Source organism: Pan troglodytes, chromosome 15, assembly GCF_028858775.2.
Source record: "Pan troglodytes isolate AG18354 chromosome 15, NHGRI_mPanTro3-v2.0_pri, whole genome shotgun sequence".
Classification (NCBI taxonomy): domain Eukaryota; kingdom Metazoa; phylum Chordata; class Mammalia; order Primates; family Hominidae; genus Pan; species Pan troglodytes.
The window spans coordinates 103242071-103260361 of record NC_072413.2 but is presented as its reverse complement, the minus strand read 5'-3'; the positions used below and the strand labels follow the sequence as shown (position 1 = coordinate 103260361).

At 59.0% G+C, this 18291-nt stretch overlaps 1 protein-coding gene across 16 annotated transcripts in view; it reads left to right on the top strand.

The window, feature by feature from the left end:
- Positions 1-17987, top strand: part of BRF1 (BRF1 RNA polymerase III transcription initiation factor subunit) — a 95020-nt gene extending 77033 nt beyond the window's left edge. For 10 of the 16 annotated variants that reach the window (XM_063793168.1, XM_063793164.1, XM_016926839.4 and 7 more), the window contains 11 exons: positions 44-170; positions 514-553; positions 643-735; positions 5666-5932; positions 7469-7530; positions 8367-8448; positions 8546-8601; positions 9798-10054; positions 15105-15156; positions 15977-16148; positions 16682-17987. In XM_063793168.1, the coding sequence (XP_063649238.1) occupies positions 44-170; positions 514-553; positions 643-735; positions 5666-5932; positions 7469-7530; positions 8367-8448; positions 8546-8601; positions 9798-10054; positions 15105-15156; positions 15977-16148; positions 16682-16719 (1246 nt within the window). In that variant the 3' untranslated portion in view covers positions 16720-17987. Of the gene's footprint in view, positions 1-43; positions 171-513; positions 554-642; positions 736-5665; positions 5933-7468; positions 7531-8300; positions 8449-8545; positions 8602-9797; positions 10055-15104; positions 15157-15976; positions 16149-16681 lie in introns of all 16 variants that reach the window. The other 6 variants (XM_063793166.1, XM_016926842.4, XM_016926837.4 and 3 more) reach the window with 3 other exon arrangements.
- Positions 17988-18291: the final 304 nt, after the last annotated feature.

Here is an 18291-nt window from a genome sequence, read left to right as displayed (position 1 = left end):
TCAGAGCCACCAGCTCCATTTCCCATGTCTGGCTCCATTTTAGGCTCACGGAATTTGAAGACACCCCCACCAGTCAGTTGACCATTGATGAGTTCATGAAGATCGACCTGGAGGAGGAGTGCGACCCCCCCTCGTACACAGCTGGGCAGAGGAAGCTGCGGATGAAGCAGGTAGCGCCGGCCTTGGTGTCTATCTGTGCTGGGCTTGCCAGCCTTGGGGGGAAGCCGCACACCCCAACTGGGGTTGTAGCAGAGCTGGTGCCATCCCAAAGCCTCATAGCCGCTCTTCAGTGCTATGACCAGCCAGAGCCCGAGGCTCCGGGATGCCCCTCACACAGACTCTGGGAAGTGCCACCTCTTCCCGTGGGGGACACAGGCCCATAGCTCCACCTCCACCACTGCGTACCCCTAAGTTCTAGCAGCCTGTGGTCCCTGGGGCCCACGGGGCACCCCAGAGGCTGCGCTGTGCACCAGGGCCTCCCTTCACGAAGCCTCTTGCCCTGTTCCCTTTCAGCTTGAACAAGTCCTGTCAAAAAAACTGGAGGAGGTTGAAGGTAACCAACCGATCTTCCCATGCAGTGCTTCTGTTTTGTTGGGAAAATTGATTTTATGCTGACTTTTTGCTTTTAACTTATGACTTCAGGTGAAATATCCAGTTACCAGGATGCAATTGAGATTGAACTAGAAAACAGCCGGCCAAAGGCCAAGGGGGGCCTGGCCAGCCTGGCAAAAGATGGTGAGTCCACTGTGCCCGGCCCCTATTCAGACCTTTAAAATGTGCTAGAGTCTCAGCAGATCTCTTCAGGATCAGAAAAAGACCTGGAAAGGGAAGGGGATTATCTACAGAATGTAAGTTTACCACCGGGCATGGTGGCTCACGCCTGTAATCCCAGCACTTTAGGAGGCTGAGGCAGGCGGATCACGAGGTCAGGACATGGAGACCATCCTGGCCAACATGGTGAAACCCTGTCTCTACTACAAATACAAAAATTAGCTGGGCGTGGTGGTGCGCACCTATAGTCCCAGCTCCACGGGAGGCTGAGGCAGGATAATCACTTGAACCTGGGAGGTGGAGGTAGCAGTGAGCCAAGATCGCACCACGGCACTCCAGCCTGGGTGACAGAGCGAGACTCCGTCTCAAACAAAAAAAAAAGAATGTAAGTTTCCCCTACAAAAGACAGCTTTGCGGGGCCATTTCAAAATATGTCAAAGATATTTTGGGGTAAAATATTTTTATTTCTTTCAGGGCCTGCTACCTGTCATTGATGTTGTACTAGAGTCAGGTTGGAATTTGGTATCTGTTGCTACAAAGTCTGGTCAATCATCAGATCTGTGTTTTGATGTTAATGCTGATGAGCTGTGCCTGAACTCCAAAGGGAGGGGGTATAAGCGGGTATAATGAGGCGTGTCTGACCCCGCCCCCACTTCCCATCATGGTCTGAACTAGCTTTTCAGGTTTCTTTGAAATCTCCTTGGCCAAGAGAAGGGATCCATTTGGTTGGTTGTGGGGCTTAGAATCTTGTTTTTGATTTGTATTCTGTACTGTGTATTTTCACTTGGGGGTTAATAGGAGCCACGGGAGGGCCTGAGAACAGAGGCAGGAGGTAGGGAGGCTGTTGCAGGAACCAGGGTGAGAGACCTGGCCCAGCCTGGTCGAACTCTGGAGGTACTTTTGGGGCAGAGCCAACAGTCCAGGGAATGTGCATGTCCCGGGAATGTGGCAGCCGGAGCCCCCAAGGCTCCTGGCACCTGCGGCCTGGGCCCACTTGCCCGGGGAGGGGCTTCTGAGAGGCTGCTCTGTCCAGAGGTCATCGTCCACTGACATCTGCTCTCTGGGGATCAGGTGCTTTCCCCCAAGGAGCCATTCCTCACCATGGGGACCCCTCCGGGACTCAGTGCTAGCCAGGAATCTTGTATTGGAACACATTCAGAAGAAAGCAGTCTAAGACTAGGGAGTGGGTCAAGCATGGTGGTTCATGCCTGTAATCGCAGCACTTTGGGAGGCAAATACAGGAGGACTGCTTGAGCAGAGTTCAAGACCAGCCTGGTCAGCATAGTGAGACCCCATCTCTACAAAAAATAAAAAAATTAGCTGGGCGTGGGAGTGTGCACCTGTAGTCCCAGCTGCTCGGGAGGCTGAGGCCGGAGGATCACTTGAACCCAGGAGTTCGATGTGCAGTGAGCTATGATTGCACCACTGTATTCCAGCCTGGGCAGCACAGCCAGACCCTGTCCCCAGTATACACACACACAAAATCCAGAGTGGGATGTTTTAAGATGAGTTTTGCCAACCTTAAAGGAAGAAGCAGAGGCAAAAGTAATCTACATAATTTATTTGGGTCAAGCTTGAGGATTGCAGCCAGGGAGGACATATCCCATTGCCCTGAATATGCACTCTGGTGAGCAGCAGTTACACATGGACTTTTTCTTTTTTTGGAGACAGAGGCTCACTCTGTCACCCAGGCTGGAGTGCAGTTGCATAATCTCAGCTCACCACAACCTCCACCCTGTAGTTTGAAGCAATTCTCCTGCCTCACCCTCCTGAGTAGCTGGGACTACAGGCATGCGCCACCACGCCCAGCTAATTTTTGTATTTTTTGTAGAAACGGGGTTTTGCCACGTTGGCCAGGCTGATCTCGAACTCCTGACCTCAAGTGATCTGTCCACCTTGGCCCGCCAAAGTGCGGGATTACAGGAGTGAGCCAGCCTTAGCTACAGATGGATTTTTAAAGGCAAAAAGGGACAGTGATTGGATAGATACAAAGTTGTCTGTCAGGAATTCTCATTGGCTTACAATAGTAACGTTCATTCGTGATTGGCTGTACATCGTTAAACTATTGGGTGCGGCATTATTGGGTTAGTTTAGAGCTACTTGTGGCAACAGCAAGTGGTTTCAAGAAATGAACACGTAGCTCAAGGGGGAGGAGTCACATTCCTCCCGTGAAAGTTCTTTTCTCAGTCTTTTAAATTTACCATTGGGTGATTTTTAACAGCCTTATTGAGGTGTAATTGCCATATGAAAACTGCTCATATTTAAAATGTGCCCTTTAATTTCTGAACTTTGATGTCTGCACACACCTGTGAAGCCATAGTGACAACCAAGAAGACCCACAGATCTGTGGCTCCCACGGGGTCCACAGGCCCTTGGTCACCACCCGCCCTCCTGCCCCAGGCCACCAGTGAGCTACTTTTTGTCACGATAAATTAGTTGTATTCTGTAGAATTCCATAGGAGTAGGATCACATAGTATATGTTTTTCCCTTCGGCTTTTTTCACAGTGTAATTATGTTGAGTCACGCGTCAATGGTTTGCTCGTGTGTGTTGTGGCAGTCGGTAGTCCTTCAGCACGCTGAGGGTGTGTGTTGAGTCACGCATCAATGGTTTGTTCATTTGTGTTGTGTGGCTGTCGGTCGTCCTTCAGCACGCTGAGGGTGTGTGTTAAGTCACGCATCAATGGTTTGCTCGTTTGTGTTGTGGCGTGGCAGTCGGTAGTCCTTCAGCATGCTGAGGGTGTGTGTTGAGTCACACATCAATGGTTTGTTCGTGTTGTGGCGTGGCAGTCAGTCGTCCTTCAGCACGCTGAGGGTGTGTGTTGAGTCACGCATCAATGGTTTGTTCGTTTGTGTTGTGGCGTGGCAGTCGGTAGTCCTTCAGCACGGTGAGGGTGTGTGTTGAGTCACGCATCAATGGTTTGTTCGTGTTGTGGCGTGGCAGTCGGTAGTCCTTCAGCACGCTGAGGGTGTGTGTTGAGTCACGCATCAATGGTTTGTTCGTTTGTATGGTGTGGCAGTCGGTAGTCCTTCAGCACGCTGAGGGTGTGTGTTGAGTCACGCATCAATGGTTTGCTCATGTGTGTTGTGGCGTGGCAGTCGGTAGTCCTTCAGCACGCTGAGGGTGTGTGTTGAGTCACACATCAATGGTTTGTTCATTTGTGTTGTGGCGTGGCAGTCGGTAGTCCTTCAGCACGCTGAGGGTGTGTGTTGAGTCACGCATCAATGGTTTGTTCATTTGTGTTGTGGCATGGCAGTCGGTAGTCCTTCAGCACGCTGAGGGTGTGTGTTGAGTCACGCATCAATGGTTTGTTCATTTGTGTTGTGGCATGGCAGTCGGTAGTCCTTCAGCACGCTGAGGGTGTGTGTTGAGTCACGCATCAATGGTTTGTTTGTTTGTGTTGTGGCGTGGCAGTCGGTAGTCCTTCAGCAAGCTGAGGGTGTGTAGCCATTCATCTGTTGGAGGACATTGCACGTTTGAGGCTGTTTCAGATGCGCTCGTGAACACTCGTGTACAAGTCCTTGTGTGGACGTTGATTTCCTTTTGGGTCAATTGCTGAGGAGTGAAATTGCTGGGTTATGTGAAAGGCAAGTGTGTATGTCTTTTTTTGTTGTTTTGAGACAGGGTCTTACTCTGTCACCCAGAGTGGAGTGCAATAGTTCCATCATAGCTCACTGCAGTGTCAACCTCGGCTCAAGCAACCCTCCCATCTCAGCCTCCCAAGTAGCTGGGACTGCAGGCGGGCACCACCACACCCAGATAATTTTTACATTTCTTCATAGTGACAGGATCTTGCTGTGTTGCCCAGGCTGGTCTGGAACTCCTGGGCTCAAGTGGGCGGCCACGAACTGCCTGTCTTTAAGAAATGATCAGGTTGTCAGCCAGGCGCAGAGCCTCACGCCTGTAATCCCAGCACTTTGGGAGGCTGAGGTGGGCAGATCACAAGGTCAGGAGATCAAGACCATCCTGGCTAACACAGTGAAACCCCGTCTCTTCTAAAAATACAAAAAATTAGCCGGGTGTGGTGGCAGGCGCCTGTAGTCCCAGCTACTCAGGAGGCCGAGGCAGGAGAATGGCGTGAACCCGGGAGGCGGAGCTTGCAGTGAGCCGAGATCGCGTCACTGCACTCCAGCCTGGGCGACAGAGCGAGACTCCATCTCAAAAAAAAAAAAAAGAACTGATCAGGTTGTCTCCAAAGGGTTAGCACCATGCGTGGAAGTGCGAGGGAGCGTGTTCCCCCTGTCTGGGAAGTGCGGCCTGGTTTTCTTTTCAGGGCTAGACATTCTGGTGGTTGTGAAGGAGGAGCTTGGGGTGGTTTCATTTGCATTTCCTTCAGGACTGGAGGTCTTTGTATATGTTCGTTTACACCAATATGTCGTCTTTGCCGGAGCGTTTGTTCAGATCTTTTTCCATTTTTTAATTGGGTTGTGTTTTCTTGTGAAGTTTTGGGAATTCTTCATCTGTTCTAGATTTGAGTCCTTTATCAGTTGCGAGATTTGCAGATAAGCCTGTGGGCTGTCTTCATTGTCTTAACGATGTCTTTCAAAGGGCAGTTCTTAATTTTTTGGAAATCTGTTTTATCAGTGTTTTATGGATTCTGCTTTTAGAACCATTAGAAATGTTTGCCTTATCCAAGGTCACAAAGTTTTTCTTTTACGTTTTTGTCTGAAATGTCTGTACTTTAACTCTCCCCCAGGTCTGTGATCTGCTTTGAGCTAACTTCCGCCTGCAGTGCGAGGTGCGGGCTGAGGCTCGTTCTTTGGCACCTGACCGCCAGGCACCGTGCACTGACAGCCGTTCTATGGGTTACCTGGCAGCTTGGTAGCATTGTTTTTTGTCACAAAAGTGGGCACCTGGCCCTCTGCCTGGCTAACAGGTGGATTGTGTACACCTAGGCTCCACCGAGGACACCGCGTCCAGCTTGTGTGGCGAGGAGGACACGGAGGACGAGGAGCTGGAAGCCGCGGCCAGCCACCTGAACAAAGACTTATACCGGGAGCTCCTTGGTGGCGCCCCCGGCAGCTCGGAAGCAGCCGGAAGCCCCGAGTGGGGCGGCAGACCTCCGGCCCTGGGGTCCCTGCTGGACCCCCTCCCCACCGCAGCCAGCCTGGGCATCTCAGACTCCATCCGCGAATGCATCTCCTCTCAGAGCAGCGACCCCAGTGAGTTCTGATGGGGCCCTGGGGGGCGCTGAGGTCATCGGGAGAGCTTTCAGGCGTGTCCCTCTCATGGGGAGAGCCGGATGCTGCCATCCTCTGTCGGGAGGTGTGGTGTTCTCGGGCGGTGGGCTTGGGTGGTGGCACCACCAGTCCCCCCAATGGGGCTGTGTGGGCGTCAGTGGTCCTGGCGTGAAGAATTGGGTGTGTGCCGACGCCGGAATGCAGTGAGTCTCGTCACCCTCACTGGGACCGCCTTCAGGTCACAGGGGCCACAGAGAATGGAGCCCACAAGTTGTGTCCAGGAGTCCCATGAGGCAGCTCCACCCCTCATCCGCTTGTCCAACATGGTCAGGGGAACGTCACTTGCTGAGCTTGGGCATGGCAATGACGAGGCACCCCTGCCCCATAGTGCCCAGGCCAGGCCACCATGCCCATCTTGCCCCCCCTCACCCTGCCCGTTTGGCTGGGAGCTCTAGGAGAAAGGTGGGTCCCGTCCCCCATCCCTGCCAGGACAGGCTTCCCTGGCTGAGAGCCTAGACCTTCCTGCAACGCTTCACCCTCAAGCCCTGCCTCCCGTCGGGCACCAGGGCCTGGCTTCTGTGTGAGGAGCCAGGCGAGTGTTTACCAAGTGACCTCTGGGCCGGGGTAGAGACAATCCTGATGGTTGGGGCTGCTGTGTGGGTGGAACCCAGGCGAGTCACACAGAGCAACAGGCAGAGGGGACATGCACAGGCCCTGGGGCAGCCAGCGGCACAGTGACCCTGAGCAGAAAGGGCCATTCTGGCTGGGGCTGAGGAAGGGCTGTGGGGGGCCTTGAGGGCTGCCTGCGAGTGCTGAGAGGAGCCGTCTCTGGCCTCGGCCCTGGAGCAGCATGGCAGGAGAGCACCTCAGACAGTCTGGCCCTGTGCTGGAGTTGACTTGGCAGCACGGGGCAGGCAGCTATGGCGTGGGGCTGTGGCAAGGAGAGGCTGTCCCAATTCCAGGCTGTGCAGATGCTTCCTGGACTGCGTGGGGCTGGGCAGGGGTGACAGGCAGGTTTTGGGGTGTCCTGAGCATGATCATAGAGGGCTCCCTCAGGCCTGGACTCCGGAATCATTTCTATTCCCTCATTTCTATCCCCAGACCTATGGGCTCAGTGATGGGGAGCTGGCTCCCCTGAGCACAGACCCTCATCTCACTCCGTGGCCTGACCTTTCCTTCCTGCCCAGCTTCCGTGCCCTCCCTCGGTCTTTGGGGCCTGACAGCCTCTGTCTCCTGTTCTTAAAAAGTTGCTTTCTTACAAAAAGCACAGAAGTGCTGGGGTTTTCCTTTGTAGCTTCAGTTTAGCGTTCTGCTGGCTTCGCTTAGCGTTCTGAGCTAAGCATTTAAAGAGGTGTGGCCATGTGGGCAAACAGGGCGTGGCCCACCAGTGCAGAGGAGGGGATGGGGTTCTAGAAGGCCCTTAGCCCAGACCCAGGGTCCTGAGCCAGCCCAGGTGGTGGCCACGCTCCTGTAATCAGAGCTGGCCCTGAGTGACGCTGATGCTGTGCTTCCCTCCAGAAGATGCTTCAGGAGACGGTGAGCTGGACCTCAGTGGCATTGATGACCTGGAGATTGACAGGGTAAGTGGCAGCATCCCTTCCCAAGAGGGGCTGGGCTTGGGAGGGCGCTGCAGCCCAAGGAGCCCTGAGTGGTCAGGCGGGGTTGGCCACCTCCCCTGCCCAGAGCCCACCCCGCTGGGTGAAGTGGGCTCCTGGCCTTCTAGCCACTGTTCCCGGGACCCACCCCCACACTCTCTTATCCAGTGTCGGCTCGGGGGCGGCCTGTCGAGAGGCCCCTGGCTTTGCATCTGGCCCTTGCGGCCCTCGGCACATAGCCTGCAGCAAGCACACATCGCACAAATAGCACCAGGGGCAGCCCCTCGAGGGGTCTCTAGACACAAGAGGGCACCCACTGACTCCACATGAGCTGTGCGCCCCCAAACCCCAGGGCTTCCAGCCATTGGGACCAGCTCTTTGCAGTTTATCTCAATATACTTGCCCTCTGTCAGGCAGGAAGTCTTCTTCCCTGATTTCATGGCCACGTGGTGCCTCAGACCCCTCCAGCCTGGCCCATCTGTACCTGAGTGGGAGGCTGTCACCCTCACTTGGCCCCTTTGTGGGGACCTGTGGCCTGCACTCTGGCTGGCCAGGGTCCTGGTGCCGGCAGGGCTTGCAAGCTGCCCTAGAGGGTCTCACACATGTGGCCTGCGTGGTTGGCCTTGGGACAGGCAACGGAGCAACAGGTCCCCAACTCGCCCCGCGCGGTGAGGCCTCAGCCTAGGCTCCGCACTAAATAGAGGCTGCCCCGGGTTCCCCTTCCTCTAACGGTGGAAATACTTCCCGCTGGCCAGCGCGACCTTAGCATGCCCCGGTGTGCAAAGGCTAAAAGCCAGCCCCACTTCCCTGTGCTCGCCCAGTACATCCTGAATGAGTCGGAAGCCCGCGTGAAGGCCGAGCTGTGGATGAGGGAGAACGCCGAGTACCTGCGGGAACAGAGGGGTAAGCGCCACCCGCCCGCACTCACACGCAGGACGCACAGTCCCCAGGCCTGGGGCGTGGGCCCTCAGTGACGCTGGCCCCCTTTCTGAACTTTTAGAAAAAGAAGCAAGAATAGCGAAAGAGAAGGAGCTCGGCATCTACAAGGAACACAAGGTGGGCGCCTGTGACGCTGGGCCTGGCCTTCTTGGGGGTGTCCAGGTTACGGTGGGCAAATGTCTCTGGAATGTCCCTTCCCCATGTGACAGGAGGGTCTGGGTCCCAGGGCAGGCAGCCGGAGGCCATGTGCTCTGGACCCCAGACCCACATCCCTAACCACTAGGTCCTGCCCCGTGCTGGCCACAGGCGCCCAGCCGTCGGCCTCACCTTGGAGGGCGTGTGCTCAGCTTTGGGGTAACCTTCTGGATGCAGCACCGGGGCAGACTGTTAAGACTCGGGGCTGGACACTGGGGTCCCTGCCTGTGTAACGGGTTTGCTCTTCTCACGCCCTGGGAAAGTCCGACTGTCATGCCTCCCTGCCTTGTGGCCGTCACGGTGACTTGCTCTGCCAGCTTACTCTCTGGTGGAATGTGCCTTCAGCCTCGTGGTGCAGGCAGCAGTGGTTGAGCCTCTGAGTGACTGAGCAGGAGAAAACACGGGGAGCCAGTTCCCTGCCTGCGAGACTGGGGTCCCTCGGACGAAGCTGGAGGTGGCTGGGATGGCAGATGTGGGGCCTACCCACTCAGCAGGACCCGGGGAGCTTGTGGTCAGAGAGTTAGGAGCCCAGGGACTCCACCCCACCCAGCAGCACGTCCCAGGCCTTGCTGGGCCACGCGGGAAGGACGTCGTGCAGCGGGGGGCAGCAGGGGTGGTGCAGGCTGATTGCCCTGAAGTGGTCTATGGCTCCAGCTCCTAGAAGGAGATCCAGGGTCTTCGGGCAGCTGGGGCCTTTGACGTGGGCAGCGGTGCTGGGGTGGATTGTCTGTCTTCACTGAGTAGCCATCTCTGCTGTAGCCCTCACGGTGCAGCAGCACATCGCCCTGCCGTGTGCATGTGGCCCTGCCCTGTGTGGGACCCAGGGGCAGCAGGGCCCTGAGCACCTGTGGCATGTTTGCTGCTGTTTCTGTCTGGAGGCCCTGCCAGCACCCATGCCAGGCCACGTGCCCCACTCACCTGGGAGGGCAGGATTTGACGTGGGCAGGCCCAGAGAGCGCCAGGCTGGCCCACATTCTGGGAGGAGGAGGCAGGAGCAGCCCTTCTGAGGGCCTGAGCCAGGCCTCACCCGCCTGCACTCCTGGCCTCACGTGGAGCCCCTGATGGTTGAGTGCAGTGGGCGTGACTCATGGGAGGCATTCTTGCGTGTTTCCATCAAGCCCAAGAAGTCTTGCAAGCGACGGGAGCCAATTCAGGCCAGTACCGCCAGGGAGGCCATCGAGAAGATGCTGGAGCAGAAGAAGATCTCCAGCAAGATCAATTATAGCGTGCTCCGGGGCCTCAGCAGCGCCGGCGGGGGCAGTCCGCACAGGGAGGATGCACAGCCCGAGCATAGCGCCAGTGCCAGGAAGCTGTCACGAAGGAGGACGCCGGCCAGCAGAAGTGGGGCTGACCCTGTGACCAGTGTGGGGAAAAGGTACCATCCTGTCCTGAGTGGCTGGGTTAGGGCAGCAGCCCAGGGCGGGCAGAGGCCCATGGCTTCAGGTCCTGGAGCTGCCGGGGGCCAGCCGGGGCCACAGAAGTGCCTGGAGTGGCATTTGCCACCTGCATGCTGGGGACTGGTGGGCCTTCTCCGGCACGTTGACAGTGTCTCAACTCTGCTTGGCCTGGCGGGCTGTGAGCCGACGGGCGGGTCCAGCTGTCAGAGGGATCCTGCAGCCTAGGCTCTGTTTTGTCCCAAGAAGGGGCTGGGACAATCCGTGGGGTCGGTGCCTTCTCCAGCCTGGGTTCGGGAAGAAGAGTCCCCAGCCCTGCCGCCCTGTGCCTGCTCTGCGCACCCTGGCTGCATTGCCGTCTCTGCTGAGGTGGTGGGTGAGAGCAGCGCACTGCTGAGGAAGGAGGATGTGGGTGGAGAACGTGGCTGAGGGACGTCAAAGGCGGGATGTGCTGGCCTCAGCGCACAGGGTCACGAGGCTCTGCAGCTCCATGGTGGGCCGCCTTGGAGTGGGTCGGCTTCTGTGCACAGCTTGCCGCTGGGTGGCGGCTGCAGGCTCTCCTGACGAGGTCATGGGCAGCTGGGCTCACCTGCTGCATCTTGGGGGCCTGTGGCTGGTCCATGTGTCCCTCTGGCAGTGGAGATGGGGTTGGCGGCTTAGCTTCTGGGTCCACCCTTTGGTGGTTCCGACCTTCACTCCACCCCACCGAGTCTCCGGGCTGGGTGCGTCTGCTGGTCCCACTGCTTCTTGGGATCTCTTGCGTTGTCTCCAGCTGCTTCCGCCTGTGGGGCAGTGCTGACTCTCGGCAGCCCCGTCAGGGCCTCCTATTGTTTGCGGTATTTGCGGTGGTTTCTCCTTGGCCTTTTGAGCTGCTAGGCTGGCCACTCCACCCCGCAGGAGTCGGCTGTGCTGTGGCCCTGCCCCTGCCCCTCCCCTGGGGTGCCCAGGTGCTGCTCTGTGAGGGAGCCTGACCTCCTTGCAGGCTGGTGCTTCTCAGCCGGCATCTCAGCCCCTCAGGAGGGCCGCATGGGCTGTCTCCTCCACATCAGCCACGCACTGGTCCTCTGGGGGTGCATTCCTAGCACAGCTCCTGGCATGCGTAGGAGGTCAGTGGGGCAGAGGTGAAGTCAGGGCAGGTCTGTGGCTCGGTTCCCCTGTGCCTGAGCACTCCCAGGTCCAATCTGAGGCCTTGGTCTCCGTGTCCTCTGCCTGCCCAGCCAGCCTCTGTCAGCACTGGAGGTGGGGGTCCTGTCCCAGTTGGGTGATTCTGGTGCCTGGTGACAGGGTTCACAGCCCCCTCTGTCACATCTGACCAGCTGGCCCAGACAGGGCCCGGGTGTGCATGTGTGTCTCTCTGTGTGTGTATACATGTACATGCAGTGTGTATACATGTATCTGTGTGCATGCAGTGTGTGCCTGTGTCTGTGCGCATGCAGTATTTGTGTGCATGTGTGTGTGTGTGCCTGTGTCTGTGTATGCAGTGTGTGTGTGCCTGTGTCTGTGTATGCAGTGTGTGTGTGCCTGTGTCTGTATGCCTGCAGCGTGTGTGTGCATGTGTGTGCCTGTGTGTGTGCATGCAGTGTGCATGTGTTCTGTATCTGTATGCATGCAGTGTGTGTATGCGCCTGTGTCTGTGTGCCTGCAGTGTATGTGTGCATGTGTGTGTGCCTGTGTGCATGCAGTGCGTATGCACACAGTACGTGTGTGCGTTGGTGCACTCAGTACGTGTGTGTGTGCATGTGTTCCGGTGTCTGCACACAGTGCATCTGCATGCCTGTGTGTGCACACAGTGTGTGCCTGCATCTGTGACTGCACATAGTGTGTGTGCATGTGTGTGTAAGTTTTTGTGTGCAAATGCAGGTGTGCACGCCTATGTGTCTCTCTGTGCATGCAGTGTGTGTGTGCATGCAACACGTGTACCTGTATGTTTACAGATAGTGGTGTGCAGGTCTGTGTCTCTATGTACACGTGTGTGCATGCATGTGTCTGTATACACTGTGTTTCTCTGTGTGCGTGGGGCATGTGTGTGTGTCTTAAGTCTCTCAACTGTGTGCAGTGTGTGTGCATCTGTGAGTCTGTGTGCACATACATCTGCGTGTTTGTGCACTGCTTCCTGCATTAGAAACCCATCAGTCTTCCCCCCAACATAGCCATGATCTGATACGGGAATATTTAGTGTTCTAAGACGGAAGCATGAAGACCTCAGGGCTGGGGACCCCCCGCACCCCCACCCCCACCCCCACTCAGGCCTGGGCAGCTCAGGCAGTTCCAGCGGGGCAGGGGAGAGGGGCTCTACCTGGGGACAGAAGGGCATGTCCCGGTTGCCCTTGCAGCCCATGGGGGCAGCTTTTCACCCACACTCGGGTGAGGAAAAAGGGATTTGGACCACTTGGAAAGAGACTGAGGCTCCGACGTGGGGAGGGGTGGTGGGGAGGGACCACCAAGGAGGGGTTCAGCTGAGGAGGCACTGCCTCAGCCCAGCGACCACAGCGTCCCTCAGCAGCAGCTGTGCTGCCTTGGGTGGCCCAGGCATGGCAGTCCCTCCTTGCTGTGGGGGAACCAGCCTGAGCTGCACCCCCTTTCTCTTTGGCTGCCGGTGGCTGCCTAGCCCATCTCCCTCTGGCCACCTGCCCCTGGTCCTGCGTCGTGATGCATGCTTCCCCTGATGACAGACAACTGCAGGACCTGAGCTGGGCCACTCAGGGGTGTGGGCAGCTGAGCCACGCAGCGGTGTGGGCAGCTGAGCCACGCAGGGGTGGGCCATGCAGGGGTGTGGGCAGCTGAGCCACACAGGGATGTGGGCAGCCGCTCCCTCCGAGCTTGTCTCCTCCTCACTCTGTGGTCACTCGGGCTGCTTTGACCCTCGGGGTCTTCCTCTAGCCCATGCAGATCAGTCTGTCCTCATGCCTGAGCGTCCCACTCTGGGGACAGGCAGAGGGGCCAGTGTGGGCTGTGGGCCCCAGCGCCCATATCTGGAAGGGGGACAAAGTGGGGGCCCACCAGATGAGCTGCCCTCTTGCCTGCTTACAGGCCCCAGGATCCCCCCAGGCTGGGCTGGGGCCGAGCTTCAGCCGAGCGGGGTCAGCAGGTGCTGGCGCGGCTGCGAGAGGAAGCAGCCTGAGCCCAACGGTGGGTTTGCGTGAACAATGGGCCGCAGCACCCCACATCCTCAGGCCCCTGGCTGGGGACCCCCTATAGGCCAAAGCCATGGCCGAGGTGATGCCAGGTGGGAGCTTGTTCTCCAGGCGCTCTCAGGCCCTCCCGTGTGGCCTGGCTGCCTCAGGTTCACACAGGATACTGCGTGGAAGTGGGGGAAGCCCTTGAGACAGGCCCCCAGCTAGCCCGCAGACCCCAGGAGCCCTTGCGGTTCTGCACTCTTGAACACCACGCACCCGCTCTCCAGCAGGAGTAGGGAGCTTTCTGACCCCCCAGGGTGAGGCCTGGCACAGCTGCTTCCTGGTTCTGGAAAAGCTGGACTTGTCCGTCAGGACCTTGGGTCAGTGCAGCAGGACCTTGTGGCTTGAATTTCAGCCTGTCCTCAGTGCCAGGTGGGGGAGGGAGGGTGTGTCCCTGCAGGAAGCGCACCCTCCTAACAGCGCCGCTCTCCCTGTAGCCCCGTATTCCTGCCCGCCAGCATCTGCTCCTCTCTGGCTAAGGTACAGTCTGCCAAAGTCAAAGAAACTGCCTCTTCCAGAGGTTGCAGTGGGCCGAGATCGCGCCACTGCACTCTAGCCTGGCGACAGAGCAAGATTCCGTCTCAGAAAAAAAAAAAAGAAAAAAACTACCTCTCCTTGAGCCAGCGGGGTCTCAGGGCCCTTCTCAATGGGGGCCTGCTGGCCTCACCTTCCAGAGCATGAATCTCCTGGGGACTTAGTCCCACCCGCCAAGATCAGGCCTCCCACCCAACTGCCAGGCCTGCCTCCTGGAGCGCCAGCCACTTCTGGAGAGACCACAGTGGGGTGTCTCATTGAGGTCAGCCTGCTGAGAAGCCCCGCTGCAGGGCCAGCTGCCATCCCCAGAGGCCCCCACTCCACTGCACAGTGGGCCTGGGGATGGGAGTGGGGAGGGCGGAGCAGCACCTGTTAGGCTCCAGGAGCCAGGCTGGAGGCCTGGCCTGAGGATACAGCACCACCAGGAGCCCTGGGAGCTGAGGCTCCCACTGTCTCCAGTCTGGAGAGGGGCCACATGGGGAGCCCGGGGCCTCAGCCTGGCTCACACCTGCTATCAGCTTCACCCCGAGCAGAGCTCCACGTCTAGATGTTCTGCTAAGGTCCACCTGTCACGGGGTCCCTTCCCAGTGTCCCGAGGGTTCATCTGACGCGTCAGAGCCAGGCAGGGCCCTGCCTCAGGCCCCCTACCGCCTCCCCACACAGCTGCGCCCTGGAGGGAAGGGCTCTGCCCCGCCGCGTCCTTCCCCACAGGCCCTGAGCCCTCTCATTGCCCGCCCGACAGCCCTGTGTGTCCGTGCTGGAGGTTGCGGGTAATGCCTGCGTCCTCTCCCCTGGGCCCCCCTGTCTCCCTGGGGGGACCAGCAGTCTCCAAGAAGACTTGGCATGTGGAAGGCACCTTTGGCCTTTGTGTGTGGCGGGCCAGCGAGCAGGCCCTGTGCAGGGTGTTGTCAGCAGAAGTAGGGATTGCCCTGGGCCTGGTGAGGGTTGGGGAAGCAGTCTCAGGTCTGACAGTGTCCCTTCACCCTCCCTCCCCTCCTCCCTGAGTGAGGTAGGGCACCAGGCAGCTCCTTGAGGGCTCAGGCACTGTTGGAAGGGGAGTGGGCTGGGGAGCGGGGCGTCTGCAGCTTCTGTGTTCGTGTCGAGTGCTGCTCGCTGTTGAGAATGTGAACGGGTCAGAGCTCTGTGTTGACGTGCAGTGAGCACTGATGGAGCACACAGAGCCTGGACGCAGAACCAGGCTTCCAAAGGGACAGAGAAACAGTCAATTAACGCTGGGAAAATGAAGATGGGCAAAAGGGAACAAGTGGGCAGGCGTTCGGGAGCCTGGGCTGAGGCCGCCATGCTGTGCTTCCTTTTGCAGGTTGAGGCCTCTGGTGTCTACGCAGCCAGCAAAGAAGGTGGCCACGGGAGAGGTGCGTTGTCCCACGCAGCCAGGGCAGGGAGACCTTGGGAGGCAGCCCACTTCTTCCTGGGCCCAGATGCTTGGTCTGTGACCACAGGGAGAGCAGGCCTGACAGAGGCGCCTGCCCCTGCTGCCCCATACTTGCCTGGCATGGCCAGAGAATCGAGGCCCGAGGGTGGGAGCTCCTGGTTGCCGGAGCAGGAGCGGGCAGGAAGTGGGGACCGTTGTGTGCCTGCTGCTCAGCGCTCGGGCCAAGGCTGAGCAGCCTTGCTGTGGGCCTGGTGCCTGCAGGGAGCCTGTATGTAGGAAGCAGGCACTGCCAGGTCACAGGGCCCAGCCCTCCAGGGCTCAGGGGTCTTTCACCTGGACTGTCACTTGTTGGGGACTAGTCTGGCCCAGGAAACCAGGGTGAAGGTGCTGGCAGGTGGCGGGGGCTGGGGCAGGGGCCGGAGCAGCAGCCTCTGTCTGTCTTCTGGGGGTCAGGGCAGGCCAAGCCCCCGGGGGCTGAGGCCACAGTGTCCTCGGCCGAGGCCTATGGTCTGGAAAGGTGTTCTGCATGCTCCCCAAGCACTGGGGTGGGGCCCAGTAGGATACAGGAGCAGGGGCTGGCAGAGGCCTGAGGGTGGGATCTTGATGCTGACACAGCTCATGGCACAGCCCCCAGGAGGCCAGAAGGGGCCAGTGGGCCTGGGAGCCCTGGCCAACCCCGGGAGCCACTGGTGTGGCGGGAGTGGCTGAGCATCCTGGGCCAGCCCTGGTGGGTCTGAGGGGTCTGTTGCGATACACAGGGCTCCCAGCTCTGTGTGTGTCAGAGCCCCACTTCGTTCCAGGCTTTGCTCCCAAGCTCTCCCACCCTCGGAGCTGAGCCTGCCAGGCCCCAGGCGGTGCTGGTGGAGAGCGGGCCCGTGTCATACCACGCCGACGAGGAGGCTGACGAGGAGGAGCCCGACGAGGAGGATGGGGAGCCCTGCGTCAGTGCCCTGCAGATGATGGGCAGCAACGGTGGGTGGGGCCCGACAACAGGGAGGGGTTCAAGGGAAATAAAGGCATCAGCTACTGCCCCTCATGATCCCTGAACTTGGGCCTGTTAGCTTCAAACTAAATTTCTGTTTCTCCCTGGAAAGAAATTTGAACTAAGACATTTTGTAAATTGGTCATGTCGATTGTGAGGTTGGAGGCAGCCAGGGTCAGAGAGGCTAGGGACGGTGAGGTACCCGCCACGAGGGCCGCCCAGCCAGCAGCACGAGGTTCCCGGATCTGCACACCACCACGGACCTGCACACCCAGGGAGGGAGGCTGAGGGAGCCCACACTGCTCTCAGGTGCCCTCGACGAGGAGCAAGGCCCTGCTCTGGGTGCATGCCAGTCCCGGGAGGTGGAGAGGAGCCCAAGATGGCTCCTGGCGGGGCGCGGGGGGCTGGGGCTGGGGCTGGAGCCTGAGTCTTCTAGGGGGGCACCAGGAACAGGGCGGGTTGGGGGGTCTGGGCTCCTGGGTCCCACAGAGACCCTGGGCTTCATGACTGTGCTCTTCTGCAGACTATGGCTGTGATGGCGACGAGGACGACGGCTACTGAAGTGTGGCCTCCAGGCAGGTGATGTCCTGGCAGGGGGCCTCGCGGGTCTCCTCAGCATCAGACGGGCTTCCAGGACCACAGCAGGCAGGCCCCAGCGCCGAGACTCCTGGTGACAGGTGGCACCTGTCCCACAGCCCTCGTCCCATGTGGAACTTACCATTGGGATTGTGTTTCTATTCAGCAAGGGAAACCGGACCAAGCGTCTGCATGTGTGTGATCAGATGTGGGCCGGGTGTGTGCAGGGCTGGGTCCCGCTGCCTGCCGTCGACTCATCCAAGGACCCTCCAAGGCTGGCAGTGTGGTGTTGCTACTATTAAGGAAACAGGCTTGGGGCAGCCCCACTGCTGGTCCAAGTGTGTGGAGGGCTGAGTGTGCTGGCCCTGTGACTCAGGACCAGCTCTGGAGTCCCCAGCCCACCCTCCGCACCGTCCCCTCCTGAGCAGCACTCGGCGCCAGCAGCCTCTGCCAGAGTGGAAGCCAGAGCCCTGCAGGTGTCCGGCGCAGCCGTGGGAGCTGAGGATCTGGTACTTGAGAGGCAGCAGCTCCTTGAAGGTCCTCTGCCTCCAGCTGTGGCCCTGCATCCAGATACCTGCCTCGTCCGAGGCAGACACCCCCACCCCTGCCTCCTCCAGACCCCCTTCCCCGCTGCCTGCACCGCCTGGAGCAGCATGGGGGTCAGACCCCTGCTCCAGGGCCACTTGAGTTGTGGGCCCAGGAGCCCTGCGGCTGCTGGCAGGTGAACTGAGTGCCCGACAGCTGAGACCAGCGCCCACCCGTCCTGAGCATAGCTCTGTAGGCAGTGCGGGCATAGCTTGCATAGTGTCCTGGCGCTGGGAGTTCCCCGTGGACAGAGCCAGAGGGCAGTGGCGCTCCCTGTCAGAGCTGGATCAGGCCCCCCATCGAGGAGGGAGGGCAGACGGAGGCCCGAGAGCCTCCCCAGGCCTCTTCGTGGGAAGGCCTCAGTACCAGTCGTAGGGGGTCTCAGCTCTGGCATGGCTGCCCCGGATGTGGCCAAGGAGGGGGCTTCACCCTGTGTCCTTAGGAGAGGGTGGCCTTGAGGCAGAGCCGTGCCTCACTGACCCCCAGGGGCCTCATCCTCCCCATGGAATGGGCTGTATGTCCTGCCCCAACTTGGCCCGCAGCAGGCCAGACCCCCCTACCCCCGCCCAGAGCTCAGCAGCCAGCCTGGGTCCTGCCAGGGCTTCTCGAGGGCTTGGGGGAAGAATAGATTTAGTAAAGCAGGAAGATCTGTTGTTACTTAACAGAAATTGCCTGAGGCTTGTCTGATTCTGTGTTGCGATCTGTGGCCAGCCGTCATGTCGGTCTGCTGGCTGCACGGCCTGGCTGTGGATATTAGCCCCTGAGACCCAGAGGCTGCCCTGAGTGAGGGGTGTGGGGTCTTTAGGTCCCCCCAACTACTGCAGCAGCTGTTAAGTGGGTGTGCATCAGCCTGGGCTGGACATGGGTGTGCCACAGGGGACCGGGTGGACAAGTCCCCGCTTGGGCCCCCAGCGCCGTGTGGGCACCGGGAGGTGAGTGCTGTGAAGAAAGTGAAACGGCAGGACCAGCCCA